Consider the following 17886-nt stretch of genomic DNA (forward strand, 5'->3'; position numbering starts at 1 on the left):
ACTGAACAGTTCCATGATGGTTTATCATCAAGATAGCTAAAATTAAGACAGTGGCTGGGTCTGAAAAAGGGGACCCAGAGGACACTGGAGACAAGCAGGCATGTAACTCATTGGCAATAGGTGTATTGACCCTCACATTCAGTGGAACAGCACTAGATGGAATAACATGGTTCTTTATAATGTGACGAATTGTGTAGTGTGTGATTTAATTTTTACAAATGGTAAGGTTTCTTGCTATATTAAATCTGTTCATTCAGAAAATGTGTTGAAGATACAATGAGACTGAGTAAAAGATCAGATTGGAGGGTTGCATGGACATGACCAGGGGAGTGATTTTCACACCAGTGGTAGCAAGTGAATGGCACACTGGAGAGATGGAGAGGGTGGGGCTTTAAGGGTGGCAGTGGGTTCCCAGTTCATGGCACTGCCAGCAAGTGAGGCAGGGCTGGGCTGTGTCCCCCAGCGTGAGGGCCAGCAATATGTGTAAAAGTCAACTGGCCATGGGTCTGTGTAGGCGCGCTCTGTGGTGGTGCTGAGGTCTCCATCTCAGTGCTTGCTCACGGCAGAGGGGCGGAGGCCCCTGCTTTCTCTCAAGTCTGTGCACCCTTGTCATAGCCTATTTTTTAACTCAGTTTTCTTTTCATGTCCTTGCCAACTCTGTGAAACAGTACAGCTTATCATCCTTGCCTTTGATTTTTTTCAGATTCCATTTAAAAATTGACCACAGGGATGAAGTGTGGTTTACTATGCTGAATGCCAGTCCCTGCAGCCAAATTAGCCACTTATTGTTGGCTTACTGCAGGCCCTGTATCTATTGCTTTGTTCTGGGCCATATCACTTTGTGTTTGGGTTTTATGTTGTGCATATGTTTGTCTCTTCTCATTGGCTGAGTGGCTTAAGGGCATAAATTAGGTATTTTTCAACTCTCTCCTTCAAACCTAGCACCATACCTGGCATAAAGCAGATCTTCAGTAACTGTAATCCGAATTCAAGAAAATGACTATGTGTGAGAATAAACCTTAGATGGGTCTGAAACCCACTTTTACCACCTGTATTTCTTCAATGAGTGGAGAGTGTTGTGAATCCTGTCCGGTTGTTTTCTGTTGCATAAGTAAGTCCTGTTTTATTTTAGACAAAGTTGAAAGTGGGAGCTGTTTGCTTTGAGAAGCAGAGATGCTGAAACCCAGATACCTGTTACCAAGCACCGTGCCGTGTTGTTTGTGACCAAAAGTATCCATTTCTCCTTGTCATCATTTGCTGCTAGAACAGATATATGGGAGACAGTTTTGGTAAAAATCAATGTTCAGTTGGGAAGTTCAGACCAGTATTGCGTTTCCTCCCACATTTGTCTGTATTTCATGACTCACATTTCAGTTAACTGTCTGAAGGAGGGGGGCAAACTAGTGTCTTCTCCATCATCCAGAGGGCCGTTTACAAGTACTTGCCCAAGCAAACAGGTGACTTTGGCGGCTTTTAGCTACACCTGGAGGGGGTGTCCACCCAGAGCCACGTGGCTCCCCCTCTCCCCTCCTTTCGCTGTAGGTAAAGTAGGGGCAGTAATCCTGACCTCAGCAGTGGGGAGAGGATTAATTAATGTGAGCTCCTGGAGCACTCGCAGAAAGTGAAACCTGATATAAATCTTCTGGGTGATTATTATTTCCCTGTTGCCATTTCTAAAAGTTCATCTAAGAAACCTGTCCCTGTGCAAATGCCTTCTGCTCTGCTCTGAAGTCCACCGAACTATTTCTGATAAATCACCCAAGGCAATGAGTTCCCTGGACAGTGCCTGTCCATGGCCAATCCCTCACTGCCTTCACAGCGAGGGTTATTGTGGGTTCAGACTATAAATCCCCCCGGATGCCTCCAAATTTACTTCTTTTGGGGGGGTTTCCAGTTTTCTGCCTTTTACTAGCAGTCAAGTAGAGGTAAGGTAATAAGGTTTTCTTTTTGCTTGGTGAGCCCAAAGCCCTGTGTTTCGCAGCCTTTTCTGCAGGAATAGCATTGCATTTTGCCCTCACAAACACTTGTACGGATGCCCCTGACTCATGATAGTTTGACTTCAGATCTTCTAACTTCATGGTGGTGCTAAAGCAATATGCATAATAAATTACTTGAGATATTCAACACGTTCTATACGTTCTTAATAAAATTTTATTCAAATTTTGGCAAAGCAGCCCTGGTGAATGTGGCTAAGTGGGTTGAGCACCAGCCTGCAAAATGAGAGGTCTTTGGTTCAATTCCTGGTTAGGGCCCAAGCCTGGGTTGTGGGCTGGGTCCCCTGTTGGGGGTGTGCAAGAGGCAACTGATCAGTGTTTCTCTTGCACTTCAATGTTTTTCTCCCTGTCTTTCTCCCTCCCTTCCCCTCTCAATAAAAGAAAGAAAATCTTTTTAAAAAAAATTTGGCAAAGCATTGGGATGAGCATATTGCATGTAAGTGAACTTACAGGAAACTTGAACCTTTTCTTCAGAGGAACACAAACTAATTTATTTACAATTTGAGCATTTGGAGAAAGACTTTGCTTCCTGCAGATAGATAGGGCAGTGATTTTCAACCTGTGTGCCACAAGAATTTTTAAAACGTGCAGTACCTGACTATGTAGTCAGGGGCATGGACCTCTTTTCCCTGAGATTGTCAAATAAAAAGGTGACAACAGCCAACACAGCAATAGCTGCCCATTGTGAATGAATCAAAATTATATCTATTCTTTGGTATGTGAGATCGACAAAAATTTATTTTTTCATGTGCCACAGAATTTTAGCAATTAGTTTATTTGTGCCACAAGTTGAGAAAGGTTGAAGAACCGCTGACTTAGAGCAGCATTTGATCCAGTGAATTATCGGTGAATTCAGCAGATCCACCCATGTCCCACCTCAGAGGTCTGGGGCCCCGTTCTGCGTGGGCATGGCCCGGACTGACAGTGCCTTGGCAGCACTGGGTAAATGGGAACAATATCTTCCACCTAAATACAGGAATGGCATTGGTTTGGTCATCTTATTGGGGAGAAAACATATCCAGAGAGTTTTGTTGAGTTGACCAGAATCACTCAGCAACCCAGGATCCCACCACAGCCAGCGTGCAGCTGCACCAGCCGGAGACAAAAGTGCTCCACTGAATGGCATCACAGCAGACGGAGGCGTCCTTCCTGGTGACACTGCAGTGGTGCGTTTTCAAAGGGAGACGTGATTCCCAGAGCATGAGTTTGGATGCCGACTGATTCCTTTTCCTAAGGGAGAGTCTGTGGTGAGTTTAGAGCAGAGGGTGGAGGCTCCAGATCAGGGCCTTGTGTAGGTCTCTGTGTGTTCTCCGTGGCGTGGGGAAGAGCTGACTCTGTGCCCAGGTGCCACACCCTCAGTCCGTCTGTCAGTCAGTCGAGGAGAGAATTCTGTTCTTAAATAACAGCAACAGCATGGACAACGTACGAGATGGTTCATAGTGCTGGATTCCCTGCCCATTCTGTTGTCCGCCAGAAGGCGCCAGGCCCGTCACCACGTTCTTTCTGCTTTTCCCTCGTTCAGGTCAGTCTTAGACATTTTCCTGTGAACAGCAACAAAGCCTGTTTCTTCGTGTGCTATTATTTAAGTACAAGTGATATTAAAAAACAGTTCCTGGGCCCTTTGAAAGAGTGGCCTGTCAGCTGACTGAGATGGTGGGACTGCAGTTGGGATATTAGGAAGAATTAGCACAAATTGAGAGAAATGATGCTCTGGCAGCAACCCCAGGCCACCAGCCTCTCAGCGGCTGTCTCAGCCTGCAGGCTGCTCTCACAGCGTAGGTGACACCTCGTCAGCTCACTGGCCTATGCCGTACTCACTTGTGAGGCCCGGGGACTAAATTGGACACAGACAGGGAATTGCCCCAAGGTTGCAGGCAGCTGGTCATGTTATATAAATTATCTTTTCTATATATCATTATCTGGGTCCACACCATAACTGTAGAATTACAAAATTTAAGAGCTACATGGAAACTATTTTGCTCTTTGTTTTACAAGCAAAGAAACTGAGGTACAGGATGGTTATACGATTTGCCGGGGGTCCCACAGTTAATTCAGTGTGGAGCCGCAACTGGAACCCAGGCCCACCAGCCCACCAGCCCAGCACCCCACTGGCGTGCTGTGGTGCGCCTGCAGCCTCCATGCCGTTCTCCTGGCTCCTTAGTCCTGTTTTCCTGAAAGAACCTCCTGATGGAATAATGGTTTAGTGAATCCCAACCCTAATCAGTTTCTTTCTAAAGGTAGATTTGCATTTAGAGCTATTTAAATTTAAAGTGAAATAAAATGAAACATTCAGTTTCCCAGTTGGACCAGCACCTTTCAAGTCTTTAGGAGCCGCATGTAACGAGCAGCCACCATACTGGATTGTACGGATCATGCAGTATTTCCATCGTGGTTCAGTTGGGCAGGACTACTGCAGGATATTCCACAGAACAAAAGGAAAAAAACGATAAAATGTATGGGGATAATAAGATTATTAAGTACCAGGGAGATTAGCTATCTTTATACAGAATTTTTCCAGGACAAGGCATCTTTTTGTGTTGGTTTTGGGTTTGTATATCTTCTGAAGGTGGCATTTTACATCTTTCTCTCAGCATTAATATAATTATTTACAGTCACTTGGCATTTCTCATACCCCTTTTGTAAGTTTGTTGTTTCTCCTTTTATGTAAATAAAGGAGATAAAATGCAGAAGGTTGCTGTCTAAGGAACAAAGGAAAGAAGAAAAATATCAATTCTTTTGTTTCCATTCTCAAAAGAAACCTTGCAATTCTCTGGGCTTTATAAAAGCTTGTTGTCCTGGAATTAATACTGGTAATAATAATGATGATTATGCACTTCAATCAATTATTATAATTTTAGTATTTTACTGCGTAGAGGAACCTCCGAGGATTTTGCATATCTTCCGCTGACCTGCTTCTTCTCACTCCAAAGTGGAGTAGGGAACTAGGTCAGCGCCTGTGCTGAAAGCAAAATGTCAGCACTCTCATTTTTTCCCCAAACGCCATTGTATTTCCCTCTTGGCTCTGAGACTGATACCACCAGCACCCGCCGGTCTGCTTCCATATGGCATCTGTCCGGGAGGAGCCTTAGAGTTGGCTCTTCGCCAAGAGCAAAACCAGAATTGGCACTCGGGATCTTGTAGTTTGTTGGATTGGTGCCAGCAGAGATGTGCTGGTGTCCAGGACCTGCAAGTGACCACTGAGTCCACAGGAAACATCACCCTAGAGGAGCCCTCGGAATATTAAGTAGTGAGAGTTGGCCTTTATAGCTTACTGTGCCCAGGTTCTGCAGGCACCTCTTCTTAAGGGTGTGACACAGGAAAAGTCACTTTATCTTCTTGACCCTCCATTACTTCATTTCCAAAATGGGGGTAATGATTTCAGCTTCCTGGAGTTATCATGATACTGGATATCAAACACCTGGCAAAGGTTTTTAGAAAAGAGTAGGCCCTCAATAAACAGTGTTTGAATGTGAATTAATTCCTGCACTGCAGTGGGTGCTTAGGACATCTGGGAAGTGCAGAGAAGCAAGCTAGTCTAATTTTCTAAGCCCAGTACCAGATTCTAGTAACTGGATCTTACTGAGAGTCTTACTCAAATTTAGGGCATCTGTTCCCATAATTACTCCTCTGAAGAGCACATTGGCTCTCCATGGCCTCTGGCAAGTACCCCTAAAGGTTTATAACTGTTGGACACACAATGTCTGCTTTATTTGGAAGTGTCAGTGCTGACATCCCCATGAGGACAAAAGGCAGTAAGTCTCTGCAAGAAATGACCCTGCACCCAGCAGAAGGTTGCGAGTCCAAAGCAGAAGAAGCTTGTGCGTATTAGAATAGAGTTAACCAGGCAGTTGCGTATCGTTGGGGCCAGGGACTCAGCAACCTGTGGGTCATGGGTGCAGTGGAACCACCTGCCCAGCACAGAAACTTTCCTTGCCCAAGATGTGCTGTTCCTGATGTTGCTTTGTATAACCACTAGAAGTCCTTGGATTTACTTAAGGAAGGGATTGTTAGGCAAATGTGATGTAGATCTTTGGGATGGTTGTTTGCAAAATGCAAGTAGTTAGAAAGGGATGTGGGTGAAAGGCACTCATTTAAGTGACTTGATGGAAATGGAAAGGAAAGGAATCTGTGGAGATGGAGACACTTCTGTAATTATTGAGAAAATTTGGAGTGAACAGACTCTTAAGTTCACTTCCCACAGATGGAAAGAGGACAGGTGTGTGTGTTTCTTGCATTGGTACCTTTATTTGCCATTGGGATTCCAGGGACCCAGTAGGTCTTGCTCTTGGCCTTGTCTTCTCATAGATTTGCCATGAGCTTTACACTCTCAGTCCAAGGCAGACTGATGCAGTATTTGGCCACATGTTGGATTAGAAATATTTTGTGCTTTGGAGCCTATTGGACCTAGGTTTGAATTCTACTTCTATAATTTATAAGCTGGTAATTTTAGGAAAGGAATTTATCTCTCACATGTTTGCATCCGGAAAATAATACTTTTTCTAGGATTGTTATAAGGACTAGAAATAATTAATGTAAAGTGCCTAGCACAATATTTGGCTTATAAATGCTCATTAAAAGATACATATTATTATTAGTTAGGATATGAGTTGTGTTTACGTCTATACTATGAGAAGAGTGGGATTGAAAAGTACACGTGTGATGGCCACTCATTTCAAGTGCATCACAACTGCAAAGAGATAAAAAAAAAAAATAGCTAACACTTACTAGACATTTATTCTGGGCCATGTCCTGTGCTGAAGCATGTGACTGTAGGAGATGGAGCCTCTATTCCCATTTGACAGATGGAGTCTGAGGCCTAAGTGGCACAGTTCGGTGGGGTGCCAGGACTCAGAGCCCATGCCCTGAGCTCCCACACTCCACTGCCTCAGGATGGTAAGAGGTCTCCAGCTGTTTCTGAAGTATGGCTGATGGGAAAGGGATTATAAATATGGGTTCACGGACGTATAAAAACCAAAGGTATGAGGGATGTCTTCTCAGCTTCCCCTCCTTTATGCACCCTGGTGAGTGCATTTTTTGAGCAAGCAAAAATGGCCCCTCATTGAAGAGACATTAAGGAACACTTGCTCTAGAATTCTGGCTATAGAGGTTAGTACTGTATACTCTCATCTAGCTCCTCCGCTGTACTAACTGCTCTGTACAAACAAGATGGAACAGCCCTAATTTCTGCACTTCCGTTCTCTGTTAGCTGAGACAAGTGGCAGTGCCTTCCTCTTTTCATTCTAGTTGGTTGTCAACAGCGCTAACCGCAAGTCCTTCCTGTCCCAGAAAGAAGTCTTGCCCCACTCTAAGCTCTCAACGAGCTGTGAACACTACATTTTGCTCCCTGTAGGGCTCTGTCACCTCCACTTCACCAAAGTTAGCTCCATGGGGTTAAAGTGTTTATTGAATTCTCAAAGGGCGATTTGAAAAGAAGTAAAGGTGCACAATAACCATTGATCTCTAATATAAACAAGCATTACATTACACCCAAATTGTTGCAAGAAGATGTTGTGCTCAATATTTTATTTAGCAGTACATTTTATGTAACAATAAGGTTGATTAGAGAAAGCTCTGAAAGTACTTCAAGTTAGACAGTTTGTTTATCTCAAGGATAGAAAAAATAAAACGATAAAGTAGGTAGATCAAAAGTAAAAAATAAAAAGCCAGCTCCTAGTGAAGAGTATTTGCCATCATTTTGAATACCTTCTTATTACTACCCAAGACTAGAGTGAAATGACACCTGCCACTTGCAGTGAAGTTTTAGTGTATATGGGGCCCTTTTTGACTTCTCTGCCTCTAGGGCTGGGGGCTGGAGGCTGATCATGGACATGGCTCTGTAGATATTTTGTCTGCCAGGGTTGCACTTGTTTAAGTGCATTTTATTTTCACAGGCTGAGAAGCTAACCCAAGAGCACAGTACTGCAAATGAATGCTGCTCAGGACATTGAGCCCTATCACTTGGCAGAGTAGGTGGGTTTAGGGGGCATTCAGAGGGTGGAAGACAAAGAAGGCATGTGGTTTTGCTTTATTATTTACCTGAAGGTCAAAGGGGGGTAGAATCCAAGTAAAAAAAAAAAATGAACACCATCATCATCATATTTCATGATGATGACTAGAATTGCAGGCTCTAAACAAGCCTTCTCTCTTCCAAATGGGGGCTTTGGAAAGCTTAAGGAAGATTGATATGTCAAGGATTATGTTCATGTTCTTTGTATCATTCCCAAATATTTACTGAAGCTAGGAGAAGAAAAGGCAGACTTTCCTCTTTTCTCTTCCAAACGTGTGATTGTTTAGAACTCAAGTGCAACATCTGGAAGTCAGACATACAGAGAGCTTTATGGAGTGTGAAAGATTTGAAATATTCAGTGTCCTTTAGCGGGAACTCAACTTTCTGGGGTTGCATTTTTTTTTTTTTTTTTTTTCGGCACAAAGCAGGCAATTCTGAGATCGCCTTTGCCTCTCTGAATTAAACCCTTTGTGCATGGGTCCCATAAACAATGTGCTTTTTAAACGGGAGCCCCCTCCCCGCCCTGGCCCTTTTCTCCAGTGTAGGCAGCCAATCGGCTGCACCCAGCCGCATTGCTGGAGCACTTTCCATTCTGAGCAGCAACAACGTACTAATTTGATGCACACATGGACGCCCCGCGCACTCTGCAAATTCATCATCAGCATCTTGCATTAGTCATCTGACGGACTGCCAAGTGTTTCATTTTCTTTTCATGTGACTTTATCATTATCACCTCTCTTCTCCTCCCAAAAACCTCCAAAAAGGGGAGGAGAAGGGGGAAAATCCAGCAGAAATCCAGCCCTGCCTTTCTTTCCACACGAGAGCCAGTGTGAGGCTGATAAGGCTGTGGATGCATTGATGGCAGCCTTGCAGAAGGAGACCTGCACTTAACTTGCAGCTGCCTCCCAAGCAGGGTTTCAAGATGTCCACGCCCCGGGTGACAGCCGGCAGGGCGCTGCCCGGGGCTCAGGCGAGGTGCTGAACGGCAGCAGCTTGCAGTGAGAGCCCGCTGCCGCTGCCACCGAGGAGCAACCTAATGGTGCCTGTGCTTTGTTTTAGTTCATCAAATTTCTACGACTCATTAGGCACTTTGCCCGGAGCTCCTCTTCTTCCTCCTTCCGCTTCAGCCTGCCCCCACCCCCCTATTTTTTTCTTCCTGTCCCTGACCGTGCAGCCCTAACTCTGGCTCCCGGTTCCCTTTTTGACAGTAACGGCACAGCCAACAAGATGAACGGCGCTTTGGATCACTCAGACCAACCAGACCCAGATGCCATTAAGATGTTTGTCGGGCAGATCCCCCGGTCTTGGTCGGAAAAGGAGCTGAAAGAACTTTTTGAGCCTTACGGAGCCGTCTACCAGATCAACGTCCTCCGGGACCGGAGTCAGAACCCTCCCCAGAGTAAAGGTACGGTCAGCGGGGTGTGCGCGGTTGTGGCGGGGGGGGGGGGGCTGGGGGTTGTGGGCCTCCCTGGGCGTCGTGGGTATTGCGGGAGGGAGAACTGCGAGTGGGAGCCGCCTGCTGCCCCTGTGCCCCGTGGCCAGCCCGGCTCCTCCCCGCGCCCCCGCCCCCCTCCCGCCTCCCGGGCAGGTGGATCCAGCTGGCCTGGGACGCAGGAAAGGAGGAGCGGAGGGAGGGGGCGCAGCCGGCCTCTGTCCAGGCGCGTGATTGCTCTCGGAGGTCACTTTCTAGGCAGCGCAGGCTCCTCTTCTGCCTTGGAGTGACTGCCTCTCAAAGGAATAGTGTTTCTCAGCCTTGCATATCAGGAGTAACTCTTTCTACCCCTACCTCCCCGTTATTGCTCATGTAATTATAATTGCATTTCACTTTTCCATAGCCTGTGGGGATCCTGAAATGCCTTATAAACAGTTACTGTGTTACCACTGGTCTGAGGAATAAAGGGTACACTTTTAGGAGGAACATCAATTCTTGGGATCCAGATGGGCATCCTTAGATGCGTGTGGCGGCAGGAAGTAACACCCTAGTGGCCTGAAATAGTTAGCACACCTTCAAAATGCTTGTGGTTTACGCCCTAACCAGTGGTAAGATTCACGTGTACCAATCTGGTGGTTTTTAACTGCCTCCATTTTAAGATGAGGGTGATGTTGCAGGGTGGGGGTACAGTTATTAAAATAGAGGTAAGTCAGAAACCTCTATACCACACTGAAGTTTCTTTGTATTGGAGTCATCCTTTGCAAGCTCTGTGCAGACTGAATTGAAAATATTTCCTCTCCTGCCACTTGGTTGGTCTCTGTTGATATTTTAACCTTGCTTTAGTAATTTTGTTCTTCCTCCATTCTTGGTCTCTTGGTCTTTCTGTGAGTCCACACTTCCTTTTCCTCTGTATCTTCATATATCTCTTTGGCCTGTTATTTTATTTCTGTGCAGCCTCTCGTAAGAGCTCCTGCGAGCTCATTATTGAGCACATGAACGTCGGCACACACTTTTCTCTGAGCCTCTTACTGTCAAGGTGAAGGGATAGGACTCAGTAATCGTTAAGACACTGGTGTTCTGTGACTTTGAGAAATGGGCCATCCCTTGTTCCCTACACTAGTTGCAGGGATCTGATAGGACTTTTTAGAACCTTTAAAGAAATTTAAAAACCTAATACTTATTTTATAAAGGTAAACAGACACACCTTCAGATTATGTTCATAAGGCTCTCATTTTCTGTCTCAGAACATAATCATATAACACCAAGAGTGTTTTCAAAAGGACATCTATCTACAAAATTTTGTCACCACAAACTTAGTTGTCCCTAACTTGAAAAAAAGGAAATTAGATAGCTAAAACGGTAGGATCAAAAATTAGGGAAATGTAAAAAGAACCTTTGTGAGTCGTATTCCAACCCTGTTTCCCTACATGTTTCCCAAACGGAGAGATGACTAGAATTTGTTTTTTAATATTGGACTTCTCCAGTATCCTACTGAGGGAAGACTGCCTGGGACTGAACTTGGCAAGTGAGGGCCCTCCCGCCACGTAGACTGAAACCCACAGGACGCTGGGCCAGACACAGTGAACTGGCGCTCCAGAGCAGCCCGCACAGTTCATTCTGGACCAGGAGAGTGTGCCTCCAACTTTCAGTTCACTCGGCACTTTTCAAAATGGCCTCTCATATAGTGGTCAAAGCTCATTTATAGTTACAATGCCTGGTTACTTGCATTCTATCTCTGGATCCCACGTGTCTGTCTTTAGCAAAAAAGATCTTCCTCTCCATCAACTGAGTACTTGCGCATGGCCTAGTTCTTCTGCCATTTTCTCTCTCTTTTTTTTTTCTGGTATTTCTCTGAGCAGTCTCTTCACCAGAGTATATCAGAGACAACACATTTTGTCAACCTCGCTGGGTTTTATAACTAACTTCATCTAAATAGTTTGCATAAACCCATGGTCTTGGAGGGAAGGGGGAGCCCGATGCCGGCTTTTTGAGCCCATGCTCTGTACCGGGTCCTGTGTTAGGAGCTTTACATATGTTATCTTGTTTAGTTCTTACTGGAATCCTAAAAGTAGATGGCATTAGTCACCTTTTGCAGATGAGGCTCAGAACATGTTAAAAAATGTAGCCCAGCTTACCCAGCTAGGAAGAGGCAGAGTAGAAATTTGAGCACAGTCCATCTGTCTTCCTGTGCTACACCATCTTTCCTTTCCATGAGATGAGGCCACAAACCAGCTTTCTCCTTTATCTAAGTGTTCCCCAAATGAAAAGAAGGAATTTTGCCCTTTTAGAAGAGCAGGGTTGATTTGCTTCTATCTTTGTGTTTAGTTTTTATACTCATGGGTTTACACTGTATATCACTCCAACTCACGGCATCATGGGATAGAAGTTACAGATGAAATCATTCAAATTTCACCTTTGGAAATATAGGTCAGTTCCCATTACTGTGCACTCCAGGTCTCATATCAAATACTGCTTGAAGTACATGGGCTGTCAGCCAAAGCTTGCAAGGGTTTTTGTCATACAGACATCTCTGTTGTAACAGTATTTGTTGTGATGGGATTTGAGCTGTATAATGACATTCCTCTCCAAGGATTAGATCCCTTAGCTGCTTATGTTCAGAGAGCAACAGCCACTGTTCTTCTTTACACCGATACCTATGTGTGCCCTGTGTCATTTGCCTGTTCATGTGTAATGTAGGACCCCACATTTGCGTTGGTGCTGACTCTACCAGCAGAGTACAATCACCACGTTTTCCCACTGCTGACGCCAGGGCCTCAGAAATTAGAATTGTGAAGGTGCTCTCTAAGTGTGGTGTAAATGATGTAAGTAAGGCTTTTGGAGTGGCCTTGATTCGTTGCCTTGCTGACGTCAATGATTCCAGGGATAGAGACCAGGTCAAGGTGCTACCAAATCCAGGCAGTCAGATTTTTCTCTCACTTTGCACCCTGATGATCTGTTTAGTCTTGAGGCGTAAAAACTTTGTTCCATTTTTTAAATCATTCTTTAAGAGTTAGAGCCTAAATAATCTGTTTCTTCTCCCTGTAAAAGTGTGTGTTAACCATGCAGGCTCAGCAAGTCTGGGGAACTTGGCTAAGTCAACTACTAGAACTTATGGAGAGGACGTTTTATTCCATGATCAGTTGAGTATATGGATGATAAGAAATACCACACAGTAGTTAAGAGCATGGCTTTTGAAGTCAGACAAGCCTCCTTCATTTTCCAGCCCTACTGCTCCTGGGTGAGGGCCTCAGGCACAGTATTTAATCACATCTGAAAGTGGAGAGAGTCCTCGTAGGGTTGCTGAAATGGAGCAGTCTGCTTTCACAGAGCTGGAATATGGTAGGAGCTCATGGTAGTGGTGGTTATTGTTACAATTACTATCATCGCCACTGTTCTCAAGAACTTGAAGCCTAGCAGGGACAATGAGACCAGTACACAGGTAACTATAATCTAAAAGAACATGAAATAAGAGGAAGAAAGAGATGACCGTACATGAACTGTGGAAGTTCAGGGGAGGAATGGATAACTTATGGCTAGCAAGATAGGAAAAGATGGCATCTCTACCAAGTCTTTAAAAAAATAAGATTTCAATAAGTAAAACCAGTGTTAAACATTACATGTGGATGGACTGGCCTGACTGACACATGGAGGTAAGAAGGTGCAGGCGACTTCTGGGAGTGATAAATGCTTCCAGAGTTCAGAGGTATAATGTGAAGAATGTCAGATGAAATGGAAGATGGGAAGGTCACGATGTCTGGAAAGATAGGCTCACTCCAGTTCTTAGAGGACCTTAATTCTCAGGCTACAATATTTGAATTTTATTTGCTAGATGAGTAAGGGTCTGCGAAGGGGCGGGGTGGGGGGGAGGCTGGGAGGGTGGTGCAGTGTGCTGTCGGAAGTACCCAGAGTTACACAGGGACGCCGTCTGTCACGGCAGTGGAGAGGGAGGAACTGAGTGATAGAGACGTGACCGTGGTGGAAGGAAGGAGACTCGATAGCTAAATTAAGGCAGTGATGACCAAGAGGTTTTGGCTTAACTGGGGAAAATGGGAAAGCAGTCAGTGATGGTCGAATGGGGAAGGACGGATATGCAGTTCAGTTTTATTTTTCTCTTCAGTTTTGATTGTGTTGAGTCTCAGTGCCATAGGAGAGTCAAGAAGAACACAGGCCAAGAAGAGCCATTGGACTTGGTGTTTGGGAGGGTGTGAGAGTGTTTCAGAACAGTGGAGGTCAGGGTTGGAAGAGGATTGCTAGGTTTAAACACAGGCCTGTGGGTGGAGGGCACTCTTTCTAGTGGTCTGATCATGAACGAAAGAGAGCTTAGGTATAGCTTGTTTCTTACACGAAATGTAAGAAGGTAGAGTTAAAGGCAATAGTGAAAGTGGAAGGATGATAGGAATCAGGGTCCTTAAGGAGATGCAGGGGCGGAGGGGGGTGGCTGAAGAGCACACATGAAAGGGCAGAGAGATCCTCCATTTGAGATAGCAGGGCAGTTAGGGGAAGTGACACTGAGCAGGTTTCAATCTAATGGGGGGAAATAGACACTCAGTAAAGATGCCTTCAGTCTTCTCAGTAGATGGTACATTTCTGAGAAGGTCACGTGGCGTTAAAGAGTTCAGAAGAATGGAAAAGGTTTAAAACAACAGCTTTGGAAAATCCGATAGGGGAAAGAATTGTAAGATTATTGAAGAGCAGATGGGCCCACTTACACTTGGGTTGTGTTGATGTAGAGTAAGCCCCAGTAATTGTGGCTCTGTGATTGTCCGTCAGTGGGCGAGCAGAGAAACAGACATCAGGAGCCTGCGTAGGAGACAAAAAGACAGATGTGGCAGAAGGTCAGGAAGGGTATTGAGTGCATTAGAATGCTCCCCTGAGGTCTACAGTAGGGAAGCTGGTGAAGACAGAAGGTAGCTTATGCTCTGGAGAAGAAAGAAGGGTTGAGGAGTTGGAGATCATACATGAGGGATGGTGGAAGAGGTAGCAGGTCTAGGTGGTGTTCAGTGAGACCAAGCTTGGAACTTCCAAATGGTAGGGAAATTCTGTGGTTTGGATCATCACTCTTTTGATATTTTAGTTTTAATCAAGTTATAACCCAGGATCATAGCACCCTGAAAAAGCTTATCCTAATGAATGCTAGTTACCTTTGTGTAAGCTCAGCCCGTAAGGCATTGCTCACCTGGTTTTACAGAAAGGAACACTGAGGAGACTCTGCTAGGCGATCAGAATAAAATCGTTTGGCATTTGAGATTGGACATGAAATGGACCCTCCATCCTAATCTGTTGCCTCGTTGATCCCGTTTTACCCTCTTTGGCGCCTCCTCAGCCAGAGGAGAACTAGAAGTGGGAAGTGGCTTGTGTGGACTCTCACTGTGTGCCCCAGGCTTGAAAAACAGAACTTCCTTTTTTCTTGAATGGTGCTCAGAGGTCACGGTGCTTCACACCCAGAGCTTTCTGGGTGGAGCAAAGATTAAATTCATGGCTCCTCTGGGAAGATTATTAACTTTAAATTTCAAAAAGGCAGCTTTTTGTGGTGGTTCTGATGGCTGTTACCATTTCGTGTTCTTGTTGGCTGGTTAGGGCAACAGTTAGGGGGATGCGGGGAATGGCCTGGACAGAGGCGTGCTGTCCATAACCCGACCCTCCTCTCCACTTCCCAGGGCTCAGCCTGTGGCAGAACGTGAGTTGCATCTTTCCATCTTTACGTCAGTCTTCAACAATCCATTAAACACATCGAAGTTTGTTATAACCTCTTCCCATTTCCGTACTATGGAAAAGTTTCTGGAGAATGAGATGAGGTGGCCAGGAATCAACAAGGAGAGGCGAAGAAGAGAAGGCACCAAAGCCCGGTTTTACTCATCTCAGAATTTGGCAGGAGGACAACCCAGGGTCCAGAAAATTCTCCTGTGCTTTGGTAGAATGAGAGCAGGCCCTGGAGAGTCAGGAGACTTACAAATTTATTATCACACGCTAGCTTAGAGAATGTGCCTCAATATTTTTATCCTTATAATAGCAATAATACCTACCTCAGAGTTGTTTGACATATTCAGTGAGAAAATAGTGTGAATGCTGCTAGTCTAAAGGGAGTTGATAATCTTATAAACTTTATTCTTCTTTAAAATGTGAAAGTTTTATAAAGAACCCTTTCATCCTTTTCATTAACAGAACTGCACTGGGAGGAGGGCAGTGGGAGTGGAGAGGTTCGTTTTCATGTTGTATGCCTTGCCTTTCTTTCTTAAAAAAAATCTGTCAGAAACTTTCCTTAAGTAATAGAAATGGACTTGGAACCAGTTTTTTTTTTAAAGTCATCTTGAAATCAGTAATTGAGGAAGAATTCACAATGTAGGAAGATGAGCCAATTTTACATTTTAATGCACACTAGCTGAGGATAGAATTTCTGCCCTGAATTTCTTGAAAACTAGAGTTGCTGCCCTAGATTTTCTGGGACAGTCCCAGTTTTGATAGTGCTGCCTCACTGGCCTGCCGGAAGGATGCTTTCATCCAGAATTAATTTTATGCTAACAGAAATCACTGTGTAACTTATTTGGACACCCTTTTTTTGTTGGCTGACCACAGTCAGTCCTACTGGATACACATAAAACGAGGTTAAAATTTCTGTATTTGTGCAGGCAGGAATCCTTATCATATCCTTGGGAAAGATGGAGTCACTCGTTATATAGTTATATTTCAAAAATTTAACAATTCCTTTTATTTTTCAAAAGAGAGGTTTTAATTATTTTGACTTACACAGACTGCACCCATAGAACTGATTGAGATAAATGAGAGAAATATTTAATAAGTCTCTTTTAAGTCAGAGTGAGAAAGAATCTCTTTACGGACTCCGCACCCTGGCGCCGAGAGGCTGGACAGTGTGTGTCTAGCACAGAACTGAACTTCTGTGGCTTATATCAAAGACGGCTTCTACCCTGGCAAATACCTCTCCTGGGCACGTTTTGATTCCTACATATTTAGAGAGCAAAAGAGGAAGAAAGGAAAAGAGGGAAATATAGACAACACACCAAGAGAGCCAAAATCAAAGACAGCAAGAAATTACTTAAGGCTCCTTCTAGCCATTTTGTTTCCTTCTGTGTTGGGAGCATCAGCTGGTCCCCAGTCGTCCTGTCCCCAGTACATTTGCATTTCTGGAATTAAAGTAGCAAAAGAATACAGAGCACAGACTCTGGACAAAATTTCTTGCTAGAAGTTTAACATGAAAAAGAAACTGGAAAAAGAAGCCCATAAGCCAGGGCTTCATGGCTTATGTCTGTTGGAATTCCTCCAATGCATATTACAGGTTGACTGCAAGAGCCAGGTTCTAGGGGATCTCACAATGTGCATTTCCCACTGGGGCATTTATAGCTTGCCTGCTTGGAAGTCTCAGTCTCCTTTTTATTTGTACCCAATGAGATCGCTCCACGTTACACAATGGTACCACTCTGAGTTGCCATCCTGAGGGTCGTTATGAAAGCAGCCTTTGGAATGAGAAGTCCAGTTCCTACCCGGTGACTCTGTTAGTCACTCCGAGACACATATGCTTCACCTGGGAATTGGCTTAGCACGACCTGCTCTCCCTTCCTCACTTCTGCTCCAGAGGCCCCAGATAATCAGGCCATGGGTTGCAAGGTTTACTTTCTTCCTTCTTCAAGCTTTGCTTCTAATTAAAATTTGAAGTGAACCATAGCTAAGGTATATTTTAGAAGTGTTCAGAATGTTAGCATTAAAAATATAAATAAAATTATCACATACCATTTGAAGAAGTTTCTTATCTGTTAGAATTCCAACCATAATAAAATGCACAGTGCTGTTAGTACCATTTTTCTTATCATGTGTTCATAGATTCTTAATGAATTTTGATCCTTGGACACCTGGCCCCAGATGCTAACAAGATTTAGCCTTGAAGTCTCAGGTTCTTTGTTTCCTGTCCAAATTTCTCTGGTCCTCAGACTGCCCATTCGCATGCTGTGTGTGCTAACATTGGCTAACCCTGACCTCTTACTAGAACACCTCTCCCTGCAGGTGGACATACATGTGTTCGGATGGACCTTCATGAATAAATGCAGAGCAGTCATTATGATCTTCAAAACCACTGGAAGCAAAAAAGGGATGAAAAGAGAATTAGCCTAATGGGAAAAAAGTAGAAACTAAATAACATGATTTAGCCACAGATTGGTATAGGTTTATACGCTCTAGTAACAGAAATGGTGGATAATAGCATGTTGGCTTTCAAGACAGTTGGTCAGGAGAAATTGAAAGTGTTCTGACCCACACTGGGAAACTCAGACATTAGGTATCTCTGTGATGCTGTGGGTATCACACTAGAGAAATTTTCAGTGAACTAATTAAATGTATTAAAGAATCCAGCTTTTCAAATATCTAAGAATATTTTCAAATCCACTTTGGTGAGCATATATGATGGAGAAAGGATCACAGGAAAAAAGGCCCATGTGGAATGATGG

General features: G+C 44.3%; 1 protein-coding gene across 13 annotated transcripts in view; it reads left to right on the plus strand.

Moving 5' to 3' along the window:
- The window catches only part of CELF2 (CUGBP Elav-like family member 2), a 501843-nt gene that overhangs the window by 334660 nt on the left and 149297 nt on the right, over positions 1 to 17886 (plus strand). For 12 of the 13 annotated variants that reach the window (XM_036024602.1, XM_036024612.1, XM_036024607.1 and 9 more), the window contains one exon: positions 9210 to 9406. In XM_036024602.1, coding sequence (XP_035880495.1) covers positions 9210 to 9406 — 197 coding nt within the window. Of the gene's footprint in view, positions 1 to 8237; positions 9041 to 9209; positions 9407 to 17886 lie in introns of those variants that run through there. The other variant, XM_036024644.1, reaches the window with a different exon arrangement.

Source organism: Phyllostomus discolor, chromosome 1, assembly GCF_004126475.2.
Source record: "Phyllostomus discolor isolate MPI-MPIP mPhyDis1 chromosome 1, mPhyDis1.pri.v3, whole genome shotgun sequence".
Taxonomy (NCBI): Eukaryota; Metazoa; Chordata; class Mammalia; order Chiroptera; family Phyllostomidae; genus Phyllostomus; species Phyllostomus discolor.